At 45.6% G+C, this 23,322-nt stretch overlaps 1 protein-coding gene across 1 annotated transcript; it reads left to right on the top strand.

Moving 5' to 3' along the window:
* The first annotated feature begins 7,572 nt into the window (after positions 1-7,572).
* Positions 7,573-8,892, top strand: LOC127330360 (E3 ubiquitin-protein ligase ATL6). Its single transcript, XM_051356602.1, has one exon. It carries the CDS (start codon positions 7,629-7,631, stop codon positions 8,649-8,651), a length of 1,023 nt encoding a protein of 340 aa, XP_051212562.1. The 5' UTR covers positions 7,573-7,628; the 3' UTR covers positions 8,652-8,892.
* The last annotated feature ends 14,430 nt before the right edge of the window (positions 8,893-23,322 follow it).

Below are 23,322 nucleotides of genomic sequence, written 5' to 3'. Positions count from 1 at the left end.
CCTGAGGGAGGAACTCGACGAAATTATCATCAAGAAAAAAAAAGAGAAAAAAAGAGGATGGACAAATCTTCGGGTCCATTGACTCGTCATTTGTTCTGAGCAAGAGCATCGGCGATGTGCCTGACGACAATATAGAAGAGCCCAATATATTTGGCTGTCTCATCACGCCCGAGAAAAATATAGAAGAACCCGCAAAATGGGTCATTGCATCAGCCGAACAAGGCACTCGACAATATATTCTTAGAACGCCAAAGTTGCGAACAATTTCTGAATGCCGCAAAACTTTGCGAAGGTAAGACCCCAGATCCGTTCTGTGTGGCGTGGCGCCGTCTCTGACGTCGGTTTGCTACTTTTATCCGTATCAACAGATACGAAGAAAAATCCTAACGGACGCGTTAGGTACCCGATAAAATATGACTGGGACTCGACAGAATGATAAGACCTTAAGCGACACCTGTCGAGTTAACACCAGTATCCCGAGATCCTGTCCAGGGACGTGATCTTGAAGTAGGTTTTTGCGGATTGCCACTAGAGCAGTTAACTAGTACCTGATCCGTCAGATGAACTAGCCCCAATTACCATTATCCCTGTACAATATAGATATGGATGTCAAATAAAAATAGTAACGGCCTGGAGTCGATAAAAAGAGGGGCTGCGCCAAGTTGTTTATCGAGTAGTACAACTCGAGCCTATGCCTAGGTGCAAGCACCTGCCCATAGGCTCGGGGGCTACACTTATCGAGAGTATTGTTCACCCTCCCGATAAGATACAAGAAAGAGGAAAAATTGTGGTGTCGATTCAAAGCAAGTTGAGCCTACACCCAAGTGCAAACACTTGGCTGTAGCCTCGGGGGCTACTCCCATCGGGAGCGCTGGCCGCGCACCCGATATGAAAATAACTTCGACAGTATTTATGACAATCAAGGTTTGTAGACTCAACTCGATTCTACGACTCGAGTGGAGTCTACTCCCATCGGGAGCACATGGATTTCATCAAGTTCTCCGGAAATACAGTCAAATTCTTCATCGAGTAGTACAACTTGAGTCTATGCCCAAGTGCAAGCACTTTCCCATAGACTCGGGGGCTACTCCCATCGGGAGCGCTGCCGCGCACCCGATAATTTCAAGAATCGTCGACATCATCTACGTTACACATGATCTACGACATGGACCTCGCCTTGTATTTTCTTCGACTTCGGAGATGGTTATGCTTGGAGTTTCTACGCAAGTCTTCGACTTCCCTATAAACTCGGGGGCTACTGACATGGGCATACCCTTCGGGTACCCATTATTAGTATACCTGGCTCGGCCCAATATGAAGAAGACCCAATATGGAGAAGGCCCAACAAGGCAACCCGAAGAAGTAGTCGACTAGGACTCTTGTAAAACCCTAGGCTGGTTGCATATATAAAGCTAGCCAGGGCACCCGAAGTAGGGAGGACAACAGATAGACAGAATATATACAACATAGCTCCGCTACGGCGGCACCCTGTAAACATACTTATGATCTTATACTGGATTGCTAGCAGCACGTAGGGATCCTCCACCGAGGGGACCCGAAGCTGGGTACGTCATGTGCCTAATCTCGTCCCCGGAATCTCCATCGTCGCTCTCCCGAAACCCTAGTCTACAATACGTAGGCATTGCCGAGGTATTCCCTTGTCAGGACCAAAAGCAGGTTCCTCTTTCACGTCAAAGCATCTTAGCCGGAGTGACTACCTTCAAAAGAGGTTATTTGTGGAGGGTTGGTACTGGAGAAAGAATTATCATCTGGAACAATCCATGGATAAGTAGCAGCCCGTCTAGGATGATTACCTCACCTAGACAGAATTTAGTTTACACTAAGGTCTGCGAGCTTATAAATCCATACACTGGCACTTGGGATGAGGATATTCTCAACAATCTTTTCAATTATATGGATGTGCGTCGCATCCTCTGGATCCCTTTACATAGTCATGGTTTTGATGATTTTATTGCCCGGGGTGCAACTAAGCACGGAAGGTACACTGCCCGGTCTGGATATTACCTGCAATGGAGGAACCAGTTTGGACCATCAGCGGGACAACTTGCACTACCAGGATCATCAGTGATAAACCCAGTTTGAAAAATTATTTGGCAAATAAAAATCCCAATTAAGGTCAAATTTTTTCTTTGGCGGGCGCTCCATGGAATTATCCCTCTCAAGTGCTTACTCGCAAATCGCCATATCGGCACATCGGCGGGCTGCCCAATATGCATCTAGGGACCTGAGGATATTCATCATTTACTTTTCCCCTGTCCAGCGGCAAAGGAGCTATGGACAGCTATCTGCATTACTAATATTACTAGTTGAATGCCCGTGCGCTGCTACGGTTTCTTACCCGCTGCACGTTTAGACATAAGGCATGCCAATAATGCCGATTATGTGAAGGATATGCAAACTAACAAGACTTATTAATCAACATTTTCTATTAACAAGATCATCGACAAGAGCAATCAGTTTGGATTACTCAAACTGCAAGTCATATTTTTATATTTCACTGTTCAAAAAAATATTTTTATATTTCAGAATACATATTGTATTTTCTTGTAGAACAACTTCTTGCCACACTACGCAACAGCCACATAATATGCAACAATTGTTGCCCATAGCCAACCATTATATAGACAGTATGTGTTGCAAGACAAACTCAGGAACATCGATCCTTAAAGCCTCGCATGTATATGATCTTTGCCTCAATCGTCCGCTGCCACTGCCCGTCGACGGAAATCACTATTGAGAATCACCGAGGGGCTCTCAATCCTACAGCCTCCGCGCTGACATCGTTCCAATCAGTGAGATGGAGGAGTTCTGTATCATCACGTCCTGCAATGCATATCATAATCCAATGCGAGCAGAGCTTGTGTCCAATGGTGGATTTCCTTGACATGACGTCCTACAAGGAATTGCTTGTCTACAAGGACTGGAGATTTCTCTACAATATTCCTCGGAGAACCTGATCATCGAAACTGATTGTTCTGCTGTGTTGGAAGCCTTTAGCAATGAAAACCTTAACAGGACTGATCTAGGCATTGTTGCAAAGGAATTTAGATTGAAAAAGCCTCCTGATCGCCAAGTCTCTCTAGTGAAGGTTGATAGGAACTGCAATATGGTGGCTCATTCTATATGTCAAATGAGTCGTAGAGAGTTGAGTAGTGGTGTTTTACTAAGTGCGGTCCCGACCTGCGTGTCGAGATCGGCTTGGAAGGATTGTAATCAAAACCCTGTTGATTAATTAATACAATACCACTTTCAAAAAAAAAATAATCCCAGCTTCAAATGCAGCACGACCATCAACTCTCAGCTCTGAATCATCACTTGCCCTTTTTGTTAACAAGGGTTATTCTTGCCCTTTTACATCTCCTATCTAGTTTCCCTAGCTAGGCCTTTCAAGCTTGGAAACATCAAGCTTCAGTGCAAAACAACGGTATATAAACAAGCCAGAATTTCTCATCGTCCAATTTTTTTTCTCCAGAACTGGCTCCCCAATAGGCAATAAGATTAAGCTAATCCTCACACAAAAGGATCCTATCCCTTTGGTTATTCTTGCCCCACTTTTCTAACAGGGGTTATTCTTGCCCTTTTACATCTTCTCTCTAGTTTCCCTAGCTAGACCTTCCAAGCTTGGAAACATCAAATTTAGTGCAGAACAATAATTAAATTAGACGTCTAGAAACTAAAAACGATTCCTAATTTCCTATATTTGAAAGAAATTATACATTTTCTTACTTGTAGCAGTGATGTTAAACAGAAATCATGCTCACATGATCTCCTTGGTAGTGTGAACACTGCTTAGGTTTCACGGTTTCCAGCCAAACCATTTTTGCTCACCCCTGCCAATACTGATGCCAAAATAACCTGCAGTAAAAAGAACAGCCTGTCAGACCTTCCACCGTAATATGAATGTAGTGTGCTGACAGCAATTTACACTCCAAATTATAGGAATGAAATAGAGGATTTATCTTCTTAGTATCTAATTATTTACAGGAATAATATAACATGGGGGGACATCAATTATTTGCATATGCTCACTGATTGAGAAGATACAAGAAATTTTATGCAGGAAGCATGTACACAAAAGTAAAAAAAGAATTACAGTATATTTTCTATTTGAATGAAACGAGTGTACACAGGAAGCAGACTGAGATCCATAGATGAATCAAATAAGCTTTTTTACATAAACTTTTGATGAACATTGATATTGAGACCAATTCCAAATCTTGTTCAGATGATCAATTGTTGGAATCAGTGTTTCAACACGTTAGGCACACATGCCGTATTGTGCCACCATGTTTCTCTAGGCTTGTGTTGTGTGATAGTTATCGAAGAGAAGTATGTCTGCAAGTAAAAAAAGTCATATCAATTTACAAATCTAGCTAGAGTATGCGCGTTGATACCGTTAGCAGTCGTGTTTTTTTGCCTTACTGAATGGATTAAAGCTCTAAGAAATGTTTGTAAGAGATACCAGTAATTTATTTTAATGGTGTTGTAGGCGTAGATGCTTCTCCGCCTCTTATTTTTTCTTTGCAATACCCTGCAAATTCAGGTAAAGCACATACCAAATGATATTTTAGTACAAAATCCAGGGTTCTTATGAGTAGCCCTCATGCTATACACCTTGTCATCATTACGCAAAATAATCTACAAATATAACTCACTCTAAGAACAATGAATAGGCTTATATCCTTGTAAGAACCATGGATAGTTCATTTCCTTCCAAGCATTTAGGGAGAAACTAAGCAAGGATGCAAGAGCATTACCACACTTTAAGCAAGTTTGTACCGATGTTAAAGAAAGTAATTGGGTCAGAGATCAAGTATGAAGATATAATCATAAAAGTTGGCAAATGTTATAATATTTAAATGAAGACATGTAGTATTCTCCATTTCTATTTTGTATATATAGAACTAAGACATGTGTTGTTCTACTACTATACTACTCGAAGTGAATATGGGAATTGGTAAAATGTTTTGTGCACTTTTATAGTCTATTCCTCAGCCTGTAATGACGAAAAGAGAATACACTGAATTTAAACTAATAACTAAACCCAGGCTCCATTCAAAATGTGGCCACCAAATTAAGACCATTCATCTGAATTATGATAAAACCAAAATTAAATTTCATTTATAAGCAAATTCTCACCAACAGGGGCATATCCATTGGTGATGAATGAACCACCAAAAGTATCACCAATTCTTGCAACATAGATTAGTAGTAGAAGCAATGCTAAAAAGGAATTAACTTCTACATGGATAATTTAGTTGTCAGTAAATCCAACTTAAGCATCCATATCCAATTATCCATGTCTACGTCTGTGTTGATCTTTCGAAAGAAGACTGGGTTTTCCGGTACTGTTCCATACTTGTCGTCGATCGTGCACCTAACTAACACACCTGCATCATTCAGCGAATAAACAGAGAGATAGAAGGCAGGGAGAAGATGGATGGAGAGGGGAGAGGAGCCGTAGCTCAGCAACTGTCAGTCGGCGATCTCGCGCTATGGCAGCCGCACACATTCAGGCCTAGTCATCGTGGGCTCCGCGCAGCTTCAGGCCATCGCGCCGCCTTAGCTGCCGCTGATGGGGATGTATTAGCTTAGATCCAGGCGCATCTGTTTCCCTCCAGCAGGTGTGGTCGTCGCGCTAGGTCCGCCATGGTCACACCCAGACGTAGCACCACCGCCATGGTCACACCCAGATCGGGATGTGAAGGGGAGGGGAAGTGATCGAGAGATGGGATTCACTCGGCTTGTCACATGTGTGTCGCGAGGAACAGATGGATATGAGCAGCTGTTTGATTTAATGTGTACAGTGCATAAGTGTTTTTGGCAAGTGAGATGTGATTTGATGCCGTGATTAATGTTGTGATTTGGCAATACATCATGACAAACTGATAACACGGGAGATTGCATCAAGCGTTTTTGATAACAACTTTGATTTTTGGCAAGTGTTTAAATGCCCACGCAGAAATAGAGAATGAAGTAGGGGCGACGTTATTGTGGAAATTTCCTGATTGAATTCACCTATTTGCTTCCTTAAATGCCACATGTTTAATCGGGCGGTTTTGATTTTCCCACCATTCAGTGGTTGTTTTTTAAGATGATTAGACGGCCAAGATATCTCCAATCTTTGACATCAAACATTTTTGCTGACGTACGAGCTCGCATATAATAGTAAAGATTTGCTTCCTTAAATGCCACATGTTTAATCGGGCGGTTTTGATTTTTCCCACCATTCAGTGGTTGTTTTTTAAGATGATTAGATGGCCAAGATATCTCCAATCTTTGACATCAAACATTTTTTATGACGTACGAACTCGCATATAATAGTAAAGATTTATACTGACTGAAAAATCTGGTTGCTTTCCTTAAACATGGAGGAGGATATCCGACGTGGTGGGTGAATCAAATGTCAGCGGGGACGTTGAGATGAGATCGGATGGTCAAGATGTCTCCAATCTTTAACATCAAACATTTTTGATGACGTACCAACTCGAATATAATAGTAAAGATTGAAGATGCACTGCTTGAAGATCGTGATGGATCGGCTGTCTTGGAATCGCTTTTAACACAACAAGATAATATTTTATAGTGCTTTCAAGATATTGGTCCGAAGGTAACAATTTCTATCACCTGCTGGTATCTATGGTGGATAAGAAGACGACGGACACACAATGAAACAGTACCATCTTTGTATAATTGCAAGATGTCAATCCTCTCAACTATTGCAAATGCAGTGAAAGCTTCCAAACCACAGGTAATACCGATGGAGGCAAGATGGTGAAGACCTGAACCACGAAATATTAAACTTGATGTAGATGCATCGTTCCATTCAGATTTATGCGCAGGGGCTACCGGCGTAGTCCTACGAGATTGTCAAAGACGTTTTGTGGCGGCATCAAACAGGTTCATACCACATGTGGCCACAACAGGACTAGCTAAAGCGTTGCCAATGAAGGATGGACTAGCGTTTGCAAATAGAATGGGTTGTACAAGAATTCAAGCTGAATCTGATTCTTCAGAGACTATTGATGCTTGCTTGGGTGGAGACATCTGGTAGAGCGAAGCGTCTGCAGTTTTTGCAGATTGTGTGGACTTGATCGCATATATTGGAAGTGTTTCGTTTAAACATTGTCCGAGAGAAGCAAATAAAATGGCTCACGAGGCTAGCTAGATTTAAGTTTACTAATACTAGTTTTTGCTTGGGACGATGATCCTCCTAGTTTCCTTTTAGAAATCTGGTAAACAATGTAACCGAACTTTGATGTTGGAGCAGCAAGTTTCATACGTAATTTTTTCCTTACCGGGGTAGCTAAGGGATTGCAAGATTTTGAATAAAACGACTTGCTTGCTTAATATATTATATGTTTACCTTAAAAAAAGATGTGCTTTATGAGATGGATGGTGTACAAAAGTTTACGGTTTGTACCATTTCGCATCGATACCTCAGGGCGACGCAAATGCAAAGCGCACGAATCTCAACGGAATATTTTTTTTGTTAGTATACGTCACGCAACAGCCTGGTCTTCAAAATCCTGGAGACCCCCGAGACCCAAGTCACCCAACACGACCAGGCCCAGCTCCGCCAGAACCCTAGCCGCCGCGGCGCGCGCATGGCCGCCCCCGGCCGCCGTTCTGCCGCCACCGTCGTTTTCACAGCTATCGCATCCTGCGCCGCAGCACAGCCGCCGGCGAGCCCCGGATCGGACAACCACATGAGTTTATCCGACGTGATGACCATCTCCTTCTTCATGGCCATTTTCTTCCCCGTGTTCGTCGTCCTCCTCGCGTTCGCCTGCCTCCGCCTGTTCCGGCCGCCAGACGAGCCCGCGGGCGCGGAGTCCACCTCGTCGGAGTGGTCGCGCCACAAGGAGGGCCTTGACGCGGCGGAGATCGCGGAGCTCCCGCTGGTCTCCTACCGGGACGTCAAGCAGCACCGGATCAGCGACGGCCTCAACGACCCGCTGGAGTGCGCGGTGTGCCTCGTGGAGTTCGAGGACGACGACAGCCTGCGCCTCCTCCCGACGTGCCCGCACGCGTTCCACCCGGTGTGCATCGGCCTCTGGCTCGAGAAGCACGTCACGTGCCCACTCTGCCGCGCCAGCGTCCTCGACCCACCGGCGCCGGTGCAACTGGAGGAGCTGCAGCCCCCGTCGCCGCTGGAAACGCCTTCGCCGCCTCAATCGCCGCCGGTCCACGACACGGTGGTGCTGATCGATGGCCCCGGCCGCCACGACGAGGACCGCGAGCGGATCAGGGTCGTCGCTGTGGGGATGCGGCGCGAGGCGGCCGGGCGTCAGGCGCTTCCCCGGTCGAACTCGACGGGGCACGAGCGCGCCGGCGGGATGGAGCGGTTCGCGCTGCGGCTGCCGGAGCACGTTCGCCTCGAGATCCTCATGTCGCACAGGCTGAGGCACGTGACGAGCGCGGTGGCGTCCGTGCGCGTCAGGGAGGGCAGCGCGCACGACATGGCGGCTGGCGGGAATTCGGTGCGGAACGCCATGGCGAGGCTGGCCTCACTGTTCGCGCCCGGGGCTGGGTGGAAGGGCGACGACGAGGAGATATCCGGCGGCTCGTCTCGCCGTCGGCGCGATGACTCGGCGCGAGGAGCAGCAGAAGACAAGAGAAGCGATTGATGAATTGGGGAAAAAAAGGAGATAGGAACCTTGATTGAGGTATTGGCTAATTAAGCTCCAAGATTAGCTAGTTTTGTTCGTTTGATTGTGAAATATGAGCAGAGAGTTCTATCAGTTTTCCTTGGGATATTGAAACAGAGCTTGTGTGATCTGCAATTTATATTGACGTAGTGATGATTTTTCGTCAGGTTGCAGATCCATGTTCAACATCGCACAAACTACAATTTTGTTTTGCATTTCACCTCTTTTTGGTGGCAGTGACTCAAATGTCTTTCCTTTTTCTGAGATGTTCTGGAGCGATCCATGGATGGATGTCGCAGTACCCTCCAGATAGTACGGTGCAATTCGTCGATTCTGCGGCAGGCTGGCCTCTAGTCGCCGAAGTGCTTCGAGGCAACAGTTTGTCAGAGACATTTGCGGCACATTTTCACTACCTGCTGTCGCTGAATTTTATGCACCTACAGTGGTTGTCGATAGTATCTTACATTTATACTTTTCCTTGTTATGGAAGTCAAACACTTTCAAGGTTGACCAAAGTTTTTTAAATAAAAATAGCAACATACTACCTCTATCTCAAAGCTTAAAGTTTTCGAAGTATCTAACCGTCACCTAGCTGATTTTTTATTTGGCCATAAGTCACATTTTTAGTCTCCACTTTCCTAGGTCTCTCATTTGTCCGTAATTGATTTGCCAAAAACGTCCAAGCTATCACCTTCGACTGCTTAGAGCATGTTTAGCAGCGTCCCCGTAAAAGTCGCCCTTAAAAGCCGAGTACAGGGAGCGGTAAACGGTTTATAAGGGGTGAAAACTGGTGGCATAGAACAGTCCCCGTAAACCCAACTCCCTGGTTGATCTCGGTCACATCATCGTCAACCTCTTCATCGTCATCATCATCGTCAACCTCTTCGTCGGCAACCTCCTCGACGTGAACCTCATCACCAAAGGAACTGATGGAATCATCAACGTTCACCGCAGATTCATTGAGGACATCCATGAACTTGATGTGGACGCATCACCGAACAACTTGTCGGTGTCGGTGATGTTGGGAACCGGAGGCGTCAGAACGACGGGAGGAGAGGTCGCGACCTTGGGCGCCGGGGCGGCGAGTCCGACACGGCTCACCGGCTTCTTCAACTTGGGCGCCGGGGCTCCCTTCGGCCCCGCGGACTTGGTCTTCGTGCGACTCGGCTTCGGCACGGCGGCGGGGTCACTGGCGTCGCAGCAGCGGGGGCCGCCGGGGCTTGATACACGGGGTGGGTGCCCGTCTGCTTCCTCTTCGCCGACATGGTGGCGGAAATCATGTCTGCTACCTCTACTGAGGTCGGCGGACTTCCCGACGCGGTGGAAGCGACGGTCACAGGGACGTAGACCATCATCGATGCCGGTGGTACGCCTTGAGCGGTCGGTGGGGTCTTCGCGAGGTCCATGGCGGCGACTTCCGGTCGCGTGGTGGTCAGAGAGGTGGGCGCGTGGAGATCGGGAGTGGCGCGCGAGGCGGGAGATGGGCGGGTGAAATGTCCCTCGCGTGCAATGGAGGGGAGCAGTGCAGGTCTTCACCCTCCCAACCCTCACTAGTAGTGGTTCCCGAGCCGAATTGGGCCGGAAGTGGAAATTCTTTTTATGGCCCGGACGTTATACGGGTACTGGTCTGCGCTGTTTAGAGGTCGAAATCTGTATACTGGCTCTTATTATAAGGGGTTGGGCCTTTTACGGACACTGCTAGACATTTTTTTTTTCCGGGTAAAACTAGATCTTCGTTAAGCAGTTGGGGCTACAAAAGACTCAAGATTCAGCTCGTAGATAAGACAATCCGGACCTGATCCAACTCAAAACTGGGTACATTGGGCTGTTCTTGCAAAATTTGCAAGACTCGCCTTAATCTGCCTGAGATGTACTTTTACAAAGGAACACACTCTAGAATTCTTAGTTAAATCCTTGATCTCCGAGCTGATCGATCTTGCGAGGCAACAGTTTGTCAGAGACATTTGCGGCACATTTTCACAACCTGCCGTCGCTGAATTTTATGCAGTTGCAGTGGTTGTCGATAGTATCTTACATTTATACGTTTCCTTGTTATGGAAGTCAAACACTTTTAAGTTTGACCAAAGTTTTTTAAATAAAAATAGCAACATACTTCTCTATCTCAGAGCTTAAAGTTTTGGAAGTATCTAACCGTCAGCTAGCTGATTTTTCATTTGGCCATAAGTCAGATTTTTAGTCTCCACTTTCCTAGGTCTCTCATTTGTCCATAATTGATTTGCCAAAAACGCCCAAGCTATCACCTTCGATTGCTTAGACCATCTCCAATCGCGTTCCCCAAACTGTTTTCCAAAGAATTTGGGGTGCGCCGGACAAAAAGAACATTTTCAGCTGCGTCCCCCAAAGCCGCTTTTTGCCCGATACGGTGTCCGGCGCCTGAGCCCGTCATCGCCACACAGGAGACGCTCTAGGGACGCCGGACACACCGAAAAGCGAGGCGGGGAGTGGCGGGGCCGACGCGTCAGCGGCACATTGAATTTTAACCTAACCGTCGCCTACCTCGCGACGAAAGTTATTGGCGCGCAGCGACGGTGCAGTTCCCGCAGAGGCGCAACGAAGCATCTCGTTGCGCCTAGCTCTGCGTGCCGGCGTTAATGAGCGCCACCGCTCCCCCGCCTCCCTTCGGCCTATAAAAAGGGCCGCCTCTCATCGTCCCTCTCACACACAAACCCTAGCGCCTCTCTCCCCAACCCTAGCCGCCACCATCTCAAGAGTCGACACCATGGCTGGTAGAGGCGGAGGCCAAGCTCGCGGCCGTTGTCGTGGCCGCGTCAGAGCTGCATGCTCGCCGTTGCCTGCGACGCCGTCGTCGTCCTCATCGTCGGACATGCAGGACGAGGAGGGGCCCGTGCTGTTCGAGTTCATCGTCGTCCTCAAGGGCGACCCACACGGCATCCAGAGGCTGCCGGACACCTTCGCCCACTTCGTTGGCGGCGACGAGCACCCGGGCTCGCTTCATCTGCGGGAGGATGATTGCGGCTGCTGTCGGTGGATCGTTGATGTAATTTACGACGCGCGCGGCAAGATGTACCTCCACATCGGCTGGGAGAAGTTCGCGCGCTACCACCGCCTCGAAGCCGGCTTCGTGCTCGTGTTCTCCTACTTTGGCGACAAGACATGAGCGTCAAGGTGTTCGACGATACGCGTTGCCGCCAGAACTACCATGGCGACAGCACCGAGGAGGACGACGACTGAAGAGTGTTGTTTCGTCGCAGCGAATATATGCTCAGAGGTTTCTGGTTGTTCTTCCTCGGAAGAACCAACAGGGGCATCCTCACCAGCTGGATTTTCCAGTTTGGGTGACTAGGTGTGCCCTTGAGTGTTCTTTATTGGCAGCGAACACACGAAACCTTCGATGCCCGGCCTAGTTAGGTTTAGTTATTTTGCAATATTTTATATTTGTATCAACCATGGTTCAAACTATGTATTAGTTTGTGGATAACCATGTTCCAAATTATGTCTTCGTGTAAACCACGTTCCCAATTATGTATTAGTTTGTGAAATATTTGTTCCCTTTATTGAAATAAAAATGCAAAAAAAAGTATTTTAATGTTTGGGGGCGGCGTTTGGGGGACGTGGCTGGGGAGCGACGTCCCATAAACGTGGCACGAATGAAACACGTCCCCCAAACACTCAATCCAGCGCCGTTTGGGGGAGGGTTTGGGGGACGCGACTGGAGATGCTCTTAGAGCATGTCTAGCAGTGTCCGTAAAAGTCGGGCCCTTAAAAGCCGAGTACAGGGCGCGGTAAACGGTTTATAAGGGGTGAAAACTGGTGGCATAGAACAGTCCCCGTAATCCCAACCCCTTGGCCGATCTCGGTCACATCATCATCAACCTCTTCATCGGCGTCATCATCGTCAACCTCTTCGTCGGCAACCTCCTCGACGTGAATCTCATCACCAAACGGACCAATGGAATCATCAATGTTCACCGCAGATTCATTGAGGACATCCATGAACTCTGATGTGGACGCATCACCGAACAACTTGTCGGTGTCGGTGACGTTGGGAACCGGAGGCGTCAGAACGACGGGAGGAGGGGTCGCGGCCTTGGGCGCCAGGGCGGAAAGTCCAACACGGCTCACCAGCTTCTTCAACTTGGGCGCCGGGGCTCCCTTCGGCCCCGTGGACTTGGTTTTCGTGCGACTTGACTTCGGCACGGCGGTGGGGTCACTGGCGTCGCAGCAGCGGGGGTCATTGCCGGCGCAGCAGCGGGGGCGCCGGGGCTTGATACACGCGGTGGGTGCCCTTCTGCTTCGTCTTCGCCGGCATGGTGGCGGAAATCATGTCCGCTACCTCAACTGAGGTCGGCAGACCTCCCGACGCGGTGGAAGCGACGGTCACGGGGACGTAGACCACCGTCGATGCCGGAGGTACGCCTTGAGTGGTCGGCGAGGTCTTCGCGAGGTCCATGGCGGTGACTTCCGGACGCGTGGTGGCCAGAGAGGTGGGGGCGTGGAGATCGGGGGCGGCGCGCAAGGCGGGAGATGTGCGGGTGAAATGTCCCTCGCGTGCAATGGAGGGAAGCAGTGCGGGTCTTCACCCTCCCAACCCTCACTTGTAGGGGTTCCCGAGCCGAACTGGGCTGGAATTGGAAATTCTTTTTACGGCCCGGACGTTATACGGGTACTGGTCTGCGCGGTTTAGAGGTCGAAATCCGTATACTAGCTGTTATTATAAGGGGTTGGACCTTTTACGGACACTGCTAGACATCTTTTTTTGGGTAAAACTAGATCTTCGTTAAGAAGTTGGTGCTACAAAAGACTCAAGATTCAGCTCCTAGATAAGACAATCCGGACCTGATCCAACTCAAACCTGGGTACATTGCGTTGTTCTTGCAAAATCCTTGATCTCCGAGACGACATACATGAAAGCTGATCGATCTTGCAAGGCAGCATTGACTGCTGCAGCCAGCTGCAGGCAATCGGTCTCGACCGTGAATAGGAGCTCACTATGATGAAGAGCTAGGCCAACACCTTCCAGGCACGCAAGCAATTATGCTTCCAAGGTCTCCGAAGTCTGAACACGACGGCAAGAAACCGCAGGCAGAAAATATGATCTGCCCCATGGCATCTCTAAGTAACATCCCAATACCACCTGTGCCATTTCCCCCTAGAAGGATCCGTCAATACATCATGTGTCCACCTGCAAGACCGCCTTCACCATGGTTGTACTACTCCTATGCCGTGGTCTCGTGGAGACTTTTCGTCACCGGCAAGTGGGAAATGAGGGAGCTTCGCCCGCCTGGAAGGCTTACCCCAGCGTCCATGACGTGTGCCTCTCCTAGCTCAGCCGGCTCAGGTCCGTACACCACCAGGACCGCACACGAGCTGCCGCCGGCGGATCAAGCCATGGCCCGAAATGAGAAGAGCCACTACATCCTGCCGCACGACGACCAAATGGCGTGCACGACGTGCCCGTCGTGGCGTCCAACAACATGGAGGAGCCCAGGCAACCAAACGTGCTAAAAATTGTTGGCCTGATACAAAGCAATGGGTCTCCAGGCTACCAAACTGGTCCTATACGTTGGGTCGCTAGGCATGTCGACCACAAGGACGATCGTTTGCGTCGGGCCGTGGAGATGCCCTAACCCAACAAAGGCACATCTCCTGCAATCTCCTCCTCACCCGATGTAGCACCTCTCCCTGGATGGCTGGCCCTAGCCATAGTCCGCAGCCACGCTCGCTGCCTCTGCGGCGACCAACTAACAGCGGCAGCCCCTCCACCCCCCTGTCGTCGTGGTGAACAGACAGATGGCATAGGATGGCTTAAGTTGGGGCCGAATGGGCGCTAGAGGATTCGGGGAGGGTTTTTGATTAGATTGGATGAACTTCCGGGTGCTTTCCTCAAGAACTTGGCCTAGGACAGAGGTAGAAGAAAAGAGACACAAGGAAGAACTCTGCTCTAGATCTCTTTCTTCATTGATCTCAACAGGTTACAGGTTTTTGCATACAAGGTCTCTACGTCTCATACAGGTCATGCCCGCGATGGGGTGTGCCCCCTCTCCTTATATAGGGGAGAGGGTGGCTTACAGGGGAAGAAACCCTAATGGCATCTTTGAACAGACAAACTACTTTACAAAGTTACTTTAATCATAGGTGACGCCGGTATCTTCTTTAATCACGGAGGCTGACGTCCTCCGGTTGCTTTTGGCGTCACCTTCCTCTTTGGCGTCAGGGATTCGTTTAAAGCTACTTTGCTTAGGTCACCCTTGTCCTCTAGCTCTTGAGAGAATCTTTGACCAGTCCTGCCGACGTGCTACAGTGCACTTCTTACCGGCAGTCTGGTGTCTTCTTAGCTCATACCGGTATGCCTCTCTTTGGGGATACCGGTAAGATTTACTTAGCCCAAAAGCTTATCCGGAATGAACTTCAAACCGGTATCTTGATGGCTCAAACCATCCGGTTTGGCATGCCTTTGGCATACCGGGGGTCATCCCCCCAACATTAGTCCCCGAAGCTGGTATAGTCCGGTGGATCTCATCCGACGGGCCATAGCAGGTTTCCATCTTACAAGGTACCGGTTTAGTCATTCCGGCACCTTGCTCAGCCCTTCCGGCATCTTTGCCTTAGTTTCTTTCTATTACCTTCCGGATTCTTCCGGTACCTATGACATTAAACTCCTTGTGATGACCTAGCGTACCTTTGCATGGTGTAGTACACAAGTCGTTGACATAACACAAGTGAAACACCGTTCCACTCATATTACATCTCTCAGAGTGGTACAACAGAAACATATGCGAGTCCAAGGTATGTCTATAGAAGGATACACAAGCTGTTTACAGAAGATCAACACAGCCTCCTACTTTACAGTGAGGTAAAGGTTCAAATAAAGCTCCAGAAGAACGACTCGTAGTCTATCTTATTGCTATCACTATCTCTAGAGATACTTGGCTTGCTAAAGAAATCTAGCTACTTAGATGTTAGGATTGGGGAAAGATTCCCTTCTAGTACTAGTCTAAGTTTCCACTCTAGCTGATGCAGAAGTTGACTCCATTGACTTCTTTGATTGGATTCTTCATCTTATTGCAGTTGACTCCTTTGTCTTCGAGTTCCACGGTAGTTCCTCCTCCAGTGCCTCCATAGCTAAGCAGGGGATTTAAGAGTGGGATGAGTATGAGCGTACTCAACAAGTTCATATTAGGAAATAGGTGTATCATGCACTAGCTACAGCCACAGACCAGAAAGTCATAGGCAAATGCAAGTTTTCATAAACATTTCTTCAAAAGGTTTATTTTATTCTGAAAACTATGCCCGTCAGTCTTCACAGGTTGACCAGAACTTCGTGGAGTTCCTTTCCTGCCGCGTTCGCAGTTCCCTTCCCGGAACAAGGAGTGACAGCCACAATTCAGTATCCTCTGCAGAGGTGCGTTACTTTTCCCATAAGAGACCTTATCCTTGTTGCCAACCAGGCGTATACTTTCCCGTCCACACTTCCTTGGTGTGAGGCCAGGTGTAAGATCCAAGTCAATCACTGCCTTCTCCGCGACCTCGCGGACCCACCCTTTTGTAAGTCTGTCCTCCCCTATATCTATGGGTAGACCAACACATGCACTTGTTCTCCCCTATACCGTTAAGGTAGACCGATCCGAACAACTTATGTGCCCTGTCCTATACCCCATAGATAGACCGATCCGGCCAACCCTTACAATCCTTCATAGACCAATAATAAGTCTGCCCTCCCCTGTATCTAATGGTAGACCGTGATGGACCACATGTCCCCACCTTTACCAAAGATAGACCGATCCAGGCAACCCTTATCACTAGTCCGTTGGCATGCGAGAGGCAAAAGATACAGCTGACTTCCCCAGAGCCATTATAGATCTTATGGTTAAAGCGATATGTACGGCGCTAGAATCACTGGACGGCATTTGTACTTAATCCTAGATGAATAGTACCCGTGCAATGGAACCTCCACCAATTAACACATACCATGGTTCCATTGCCCACCATATAGTCATATTCATAATTGTAAAATAATATTTACTTTTCAATGCAAGAGTGATAAGTATAGTACTTTGCATATAGTTTGATAAAAATAATCAAATGACATGAGCAAGCGATGAACTTGCCTTTCTTGACTGCAAGATTATGCAGGCAAAAGCTTCGATACGTGTTAACTCCAAATTCTGAAATACCATCATCGTCCGGTAAGGACAATGTTTAAAGAACTGGCAAAGATGCTATAATGCATAGTATGAGATGCAATCGCCCCGAGCGTAATCTAACCTCGATGATTTAGGATGTATGAGTTGTAAAGATTTCTTTAGGGTTGGTTACACTTTTAGAATGGTTCTCAAACAAGGTTTTTATTAAAGTTTGGTTATATTAGCATCATACCCAAGTGATATAAGACATCATAACAATCATACACATAAAGAATAGTGGTGGAATAATATGTAAAGAACAGTTATCAATTTTAAGTTCTACAGAACATGGTTGGTGATTACTTATACTATACTTCAAAAGAATAACTTTTGAAGAACATGTTGTTTAAGAAATAATGAGTATTTCAAAGAAGGATTAGGGTTTCTAAGGGTTGGTTGACATTTGTACTTCAAAAGAATAACTTTTGAAGAACAGGTTAAATAAGAATATGAACTACTATACATATGAGCTATGGCTTTCTAGGGTTTACTATTGGATTCAATTAAGTTTACTATTAGGAACTAGTTGGGTTCTTTAAGTAGAATGAGTTTATATGTAGCAAGTATTGATAGAGTTATTACCATGGTTTCCCATATACATAATATCAAAGGATGGTTATTAAGATAGTTTCATAGGTTTGCTTAATAGGTTGACTATGGCTTTACATTTGCTTCACTAAGTAATCTCTAATGATTCCTAAGTTAAGTGGTTTATTACTTTCTAAATAGGGTTTAGTTGAATAGGAGATGTGTTGTGAATTATTACACAAGGTTGATATTAGGGTTCATAATTATGGTTCTACTAAATTATGATGGTTGAGGTTGATCCTAATGGTGTGGTATGGTGATGAATGGTGTCCATGTGAAGTTAGCAAGCTAGGGTTTACAATTAAGTGGTACTAGAGGATCATACAAGTCTTAACTAAAAATAAACACATGAGATGATAGTCTCCTGTGAATTGTACCTAGTTTTATCTTAGTGGATCTTGAGTATGCACTTATTGGTTGTTTATTAAGTTTCTACACCTAAAGGTGAAGTGGATATAATCATATGGGCTAAACCCCTAGGGTTTTAGGGTTGCACTAATTTAGGATGATCACATGAAATAATGGGATCCAGGTCTTACTTAAATTGAAACTAGGGTTTCTAAATTATGGTACAACTCCTAAAATGATAATTGACAATAGAGATGTGGTCACTAATTGCTTTGAAATAAAATTAATAATGGTTTTAGCATTTTATTAACTTTCACAAGAATTAACAATTAGGGCAACTCTTATTTAGATTTAATTTAGAAATCGGGGTTTAATAATTGTTATTAAGTTTAAAGTATTTAACTTGTTGACTTAAGATGTTTAAGTAAACAATTGTTAGGCTACCAAAATAATATTAGCTTTTAATATTTTCTTAAGTTATTACTTTTTAAAGAAAATAGAAAATAGTAATTTGCAAATTAGGGTTTATGAATTACCACTAATAATTAAGTTAATGCAATTATGGTAAATAAAATTAATCTTAACATTTTATTTAGTTACTGAATAGTTAAAATTTAATTTTGGAACTTAATTATTTGTTGAATTCAATTTGCATTTTAAACAATTAGAAAGACATAATTAATAAAGATTAAAATAAGTGAATTTTTATTTTGACACACATTTTTGTTTTATATTTTATTTGAATAGAGTTTATTTTTGTGAACATTTTGATATATTATTCATATTTTTCTGAGTTGAAATGAGTTTTCTATGATTTTGCAAAGTTTCAGTTATTTTCTGGAATTTGAAATTTGACATAAATACTAAACATACCGGTTCACATCCTAACCACAGTGACTGACCAGTGGGTCCATTGACTGGGTCAATTGCCAAGGGACCCCACCACCACGCTAGCAACGTCGACGGCAAGACGCCGGCGACCTCTATAGGCCCCCCCGAGATGCGCGGATGGTTGCGTTCGAACCGCTACTCGATTCTGAGCAGGATAGTATCAACGCCACCACCTGGAGGTCACCGGAGTTGCTCCGGCGAACTCATCTGCGGCGGCGCAGTCCGGCCAACAAATGAACTAACGCTAGGATGCACTTTAGGAAGCAAGGGATAGCTCAATCGACGCGCCTGCTCACCTTGATGCTTCCCAGATGCTCGACGGAGTCTGCCGGAGACGAGGACGACGACAAGCTTCAAATTTCTGCGGGATACCGATCAAAGGGAACGGTCGATTGGCGGCAGTTGAGACCCCCCTTTCCTCGATTCCTTCCACGAGGATGCTCCCTGAGACACGGCGCTTCTCCTCGACCACGTGCCGGATGCTGAGGTGGTCTTAATCGGCGGCTAGCCGGAGAACAGCCGTCGGTGAGTTTTGTTGATTGCGAGAGATAGAGAACGTTTGAGGAAGAATGGATGAGCGGCGAGGTTCTAGGGTTTCCTGGAGAAGCTGGCGGTGCTCTTATAGCTCCAGAGAAGGACGGAATGGTCCTCGTCGTCGGTGACGGCTGAGATGGGGCGGCGAGGTTGCCACTGTATCTGGGCACGAATCACTGCTCGATGACCACCGACGGATGCAGAGAAGATTGGGAGGAGTTCTGAATTCGTCTGCAACGTCCGAGATCGTCCTTATCGCCGTCGTGATCGTGGCCTACTGGCGCAGGCGCGCTGTCGACGCCGGGGAAGAAGAAGGACAAGGTTTTCTCCTCGCACGAATATTAAAGCGACCAAAACGACATTTGCTTTGGGCTGGACTGCTCCTGGGCCGTGGTGTGGGTTGATCTTGGGGTCAGCTGGTTGGCTTTGGGCTACTGCGATGCTGGGCTGCTGTTAGGCTTCGGCTGAAGAGGTAAGCCTGGTAAGCCCCTCTCTCTCTCTTATTCTCTTTTCTATTCTCTGTTTTTATTTTCTATTTTGATATTTGAATTCAAATTTGAATTATGTTTTGTTTTGGAGGTTCTAAAACATTTGAATATCAATATAACTTGATAACAATGCTCACTGTATAATCTTGTTGTTTAAACAAATATTTAGTTTAGGATTTAATTGATATCTTGTGAGGCTTAAGTAAAATAGAAATGATTTAGTTAGTTATTTCAATTCTTTTTTTTAATCAGATCTATTTAAATGGTTTGAAACCTAGAACATGTGCATAGTGAAAATATTATTAGGTTTAACTAGTGTACTTAACAATATGGATTGTTCTCATATAATTTAGGTATGACTAGGGTTTAACAAATGGGAAGGAGAATGGAATTGCTTTATGATTTCATGAGGAGAATTACTTCTAAGAGTTTAAGAAGATGATTGAATAAACTCTATAATTATCAATCTTGCTTAGCAACTTGTAACTTGGATTACTTAAGATAATTCCCAAGCTTATCATTGGTCAATTCACTTGCTAAGGTGATGGTTCAAACTATGATACATTTTCCTATTTGGTTAACTAAATAAGTACTTGGGATACCAATTAGAATTGGATATTGGTTTTACTCTTCTCACCAAATGGCATTTAGTCCAAAAGCATATATGGCTTGGTTTATACTTGTGATCCATGATACACAAGTTAGGACATGTGATTTTATGTAGATTAGTTCCATATGTCAAGGTTTATGGTTTTAGAAATACTTCACTATTTGAAGTATGAAATAGGCATGAGGCATGGCAGGGTTCTATTTGTAATCTAAGTTTATACTTGTATTGAAACTCAAATTGGGTTTAGGGTTTTAGTAGTGATCACCCAAGTGATACACAACTAGGATTAGGTATGAGCATAAGCTTGATTATGTTTAATTGGCTAGGGTTATCCTCCTCACTTAGGTAGAATTATTGTATCAAGGCAATGCTAGGTTTGTCTCAAGTGTTTGGATAGGCAGGGTTTAAAACTAATATCATAAATACTCTACATACGGCATGAGTATTGGTTTGGTTAACTACTAATGAGTTACTTATTATTTCATGAGAAGAATGGGATCTATACATGTTATCACCAGATTTTGGCCAAATCAGAAGATGAGCCGTAATTGAGATGGGCTTGGAGGATATTTACATGAAGTGTCTCTGAATCGGCCTTGTGCGAGAATTTGGGCTGGATTGCCCGTGTATCTGTACATTATAGTAGATCGCATCTTAGTTTAGAATTAAGAGATAGAGTTTAGCTCGTACACGGTTAGGTTTATTCCTGAATTAGAAAGTCCATGGACTATAAATATGTACCTAGGGTTATTGAGAAAGGAGGACGACCACGTTCACAACAAACACAATCTAGGCGCATCGCCACCCCTTATTTCGAGGGTTTCTTCCGGGTAAGCATCATGCTGCCTAGATCGCATCTTGCGATCTAGGCAGTATCGGTTTATTCGTTATCTGGTGTTGCTCGTACTGAAGCCTTGTTGATGGCGAGTAACACCCTTATCATAGATGTTTTGGGGCTTGTATCGATGCTTTTCTGAATATGTTTGCTTAGTTATGCTGCCCCTCGATATCTAGCTGCCTTTACACCTATCTTAGGTGTAAGGGCAGCACCTTGCTTCATCTTTATTTAGTAGATTTGATCTGTTATAGTTGTTCCTTGTTCTTCAAGGATAATTTGATATCCGTATGGTTAGGCCTTGCAAATGGGTTGAACGATCCGGTAGTGCGTAAGGCGTGGTTTGCTAGTCCTAGAAGGGATTGTTCCGGGAATTGACTTCATGTTGGTTTTTAGGCCTCTTTTAGGACTAGTTTTCCATCATCTTTCGTATCTGCTAGGCTCAACTACGTGTAGGATGTTCCGGTTATGCGGTGAAAACCCTAAACTGTCATAGATTGATTTAACTTTGTATTGATCAAGCAGGATCCCCAGGTCATCGTAAATCCAGCGTGAACCATGGGGCAATCGGCTCTTTGAGCCGATTCACAGGGCAACCTGAGAGCCGATCGGGCTCGCATTTAATGTTTACGTGTCTGCCATGCAGGAAACTAATCGAAGCAATCCATCACCTTCCTGACCAGGTATAGGTCAGGTGGCACGCCCTTGCGACCGTCAGGACGTGTGCCGGAGCATTGCGGGCCGTTGCCCGAGGGACCAGGGCCCACCAGCAGTCCTGGGAGCCTCCCGGCTCTCCGTGTTGCTCGTCGCTGCTCGCCGGTGGGTTTTGGTAGGCAACAATACATCACATATATAGGTTTAACTTATCAGCTCAATTTATAAAGTAAGATCATGCATTAGACATAATCAACTAATTCCTCACTAATCTCTTTAATACTTCTCTCAATACATTTACTTAGATTCTTAGGGTTTGTGATCATCACCCAATTTGTAATGATCAAAGTATTGGCCTAATAACAATTCATTGGTGAATTATGGTTCTCTCTTCAAGACAAGTATAAGTCCATATACTTGAGTATACCTCTTTAGGTTGAGCTCTTCTGAATAGGTAGGGTTTCTCTAGTTGTAATGATCACAACACTTGCCTCTCTATAATTACTGTCAACACCCGGATTTTTAAGTCCAGATGCCTACTATGTCATTCATCGCAATCCCAGGATAATGTTGTTGCGAGGCATAATAGTCGAATATCACAGTCATTATTTATTACAAGCCATAATGTCTTACAATCTTGAATCACATGATTCATCTTACACAAATAGTTGATCTTTCAATCAACAACATACACAAGTTCATACATAGCGGAAGCGTAATAATAACGGGACTCTCTAGTCCACAGGCCAACATTTGACGTCAGAAACTCCTAGTTGTCGTAGGCGTCCTGCTGATCATCCTCGTGATAGTTCTGTTCCTCCTCGTACTCTGGCCATTTGAATAGCCAGGGACAAAGCCGTAAGTACTTCAAGTACTTGCAAACTAATACTATTGTAAGATGCAATTTAAAGGTACTAAGCTCTAGTTTAACTTGCATAAGCCAAATTTTAGTTCACAAGCTTGGATCATGTGCTAACTAACATAAATGGGAACATTAGTGTCATTCCCACATCATTGGTTGAATTTCCCAACAAGTCACCAAGTCATCATTCATATTTACTAAAGCTTTCAAAAATCTGACATCGGAAACTGTATGGCCCTTCCAACCGTCCGTAACCGTGGACACGGCTATTCGAATAGATTTACACTCTGCAGAGGTTGCACACTTGTGCCACAACATTTGATTTCATCCGTCGGAATAACTCCGAGTCACCGTAACACAGTACGCGGATCATCAACCGTAACCTTTCACTTACACATCCTAGTATGAGCACCTCTCCCCATGAGCTTGGCCTCCCGGTGAAAACCAGCTGTTGACACAGGGAACCGCACAGGGCTTGGCCGTACAATTTTCACCTCAATTCACATCATATCTTAACAACGGAGGCAGCCTCGGCATAACCCCTATGATGTGTGTTCAGAGGGAACTCATACTAAAATCTATAAACTTCCAGTTAAGCCCTACCCATAATCAGGTATTGTGGGGGTACTCAAAAATTGGAAAGGTATCGCATTCAAACCAATATCGTGGTTTTAT

This window comes from Lolium perenne, chromosome 6, assembly GCF_019359855.2.
Source record: "Lolium perenne isolate Kyuss_39 chromosome 6, Kyuss_2.0, whole genome shotgun sequence".
NCBI lineage: Eukaryota > Viridiplantae > Streptophyta > Magnoliopsida > Poales > Poaceae > Lolium > Lolium perenne.
This window is presented reverse-complemented; position numbering and strand designations above follow the sequence as displayed.

What these genes read in the sequence shown, in the direction of transcription:
- LOC127330360 (XM_051356602.1), top strand. Translation starts at nt 7,629, where the DNA reads ATGGCCGCCCCCGGCCGCCGTTCTGCCGCCACCGTCGTTTTCACAGCT.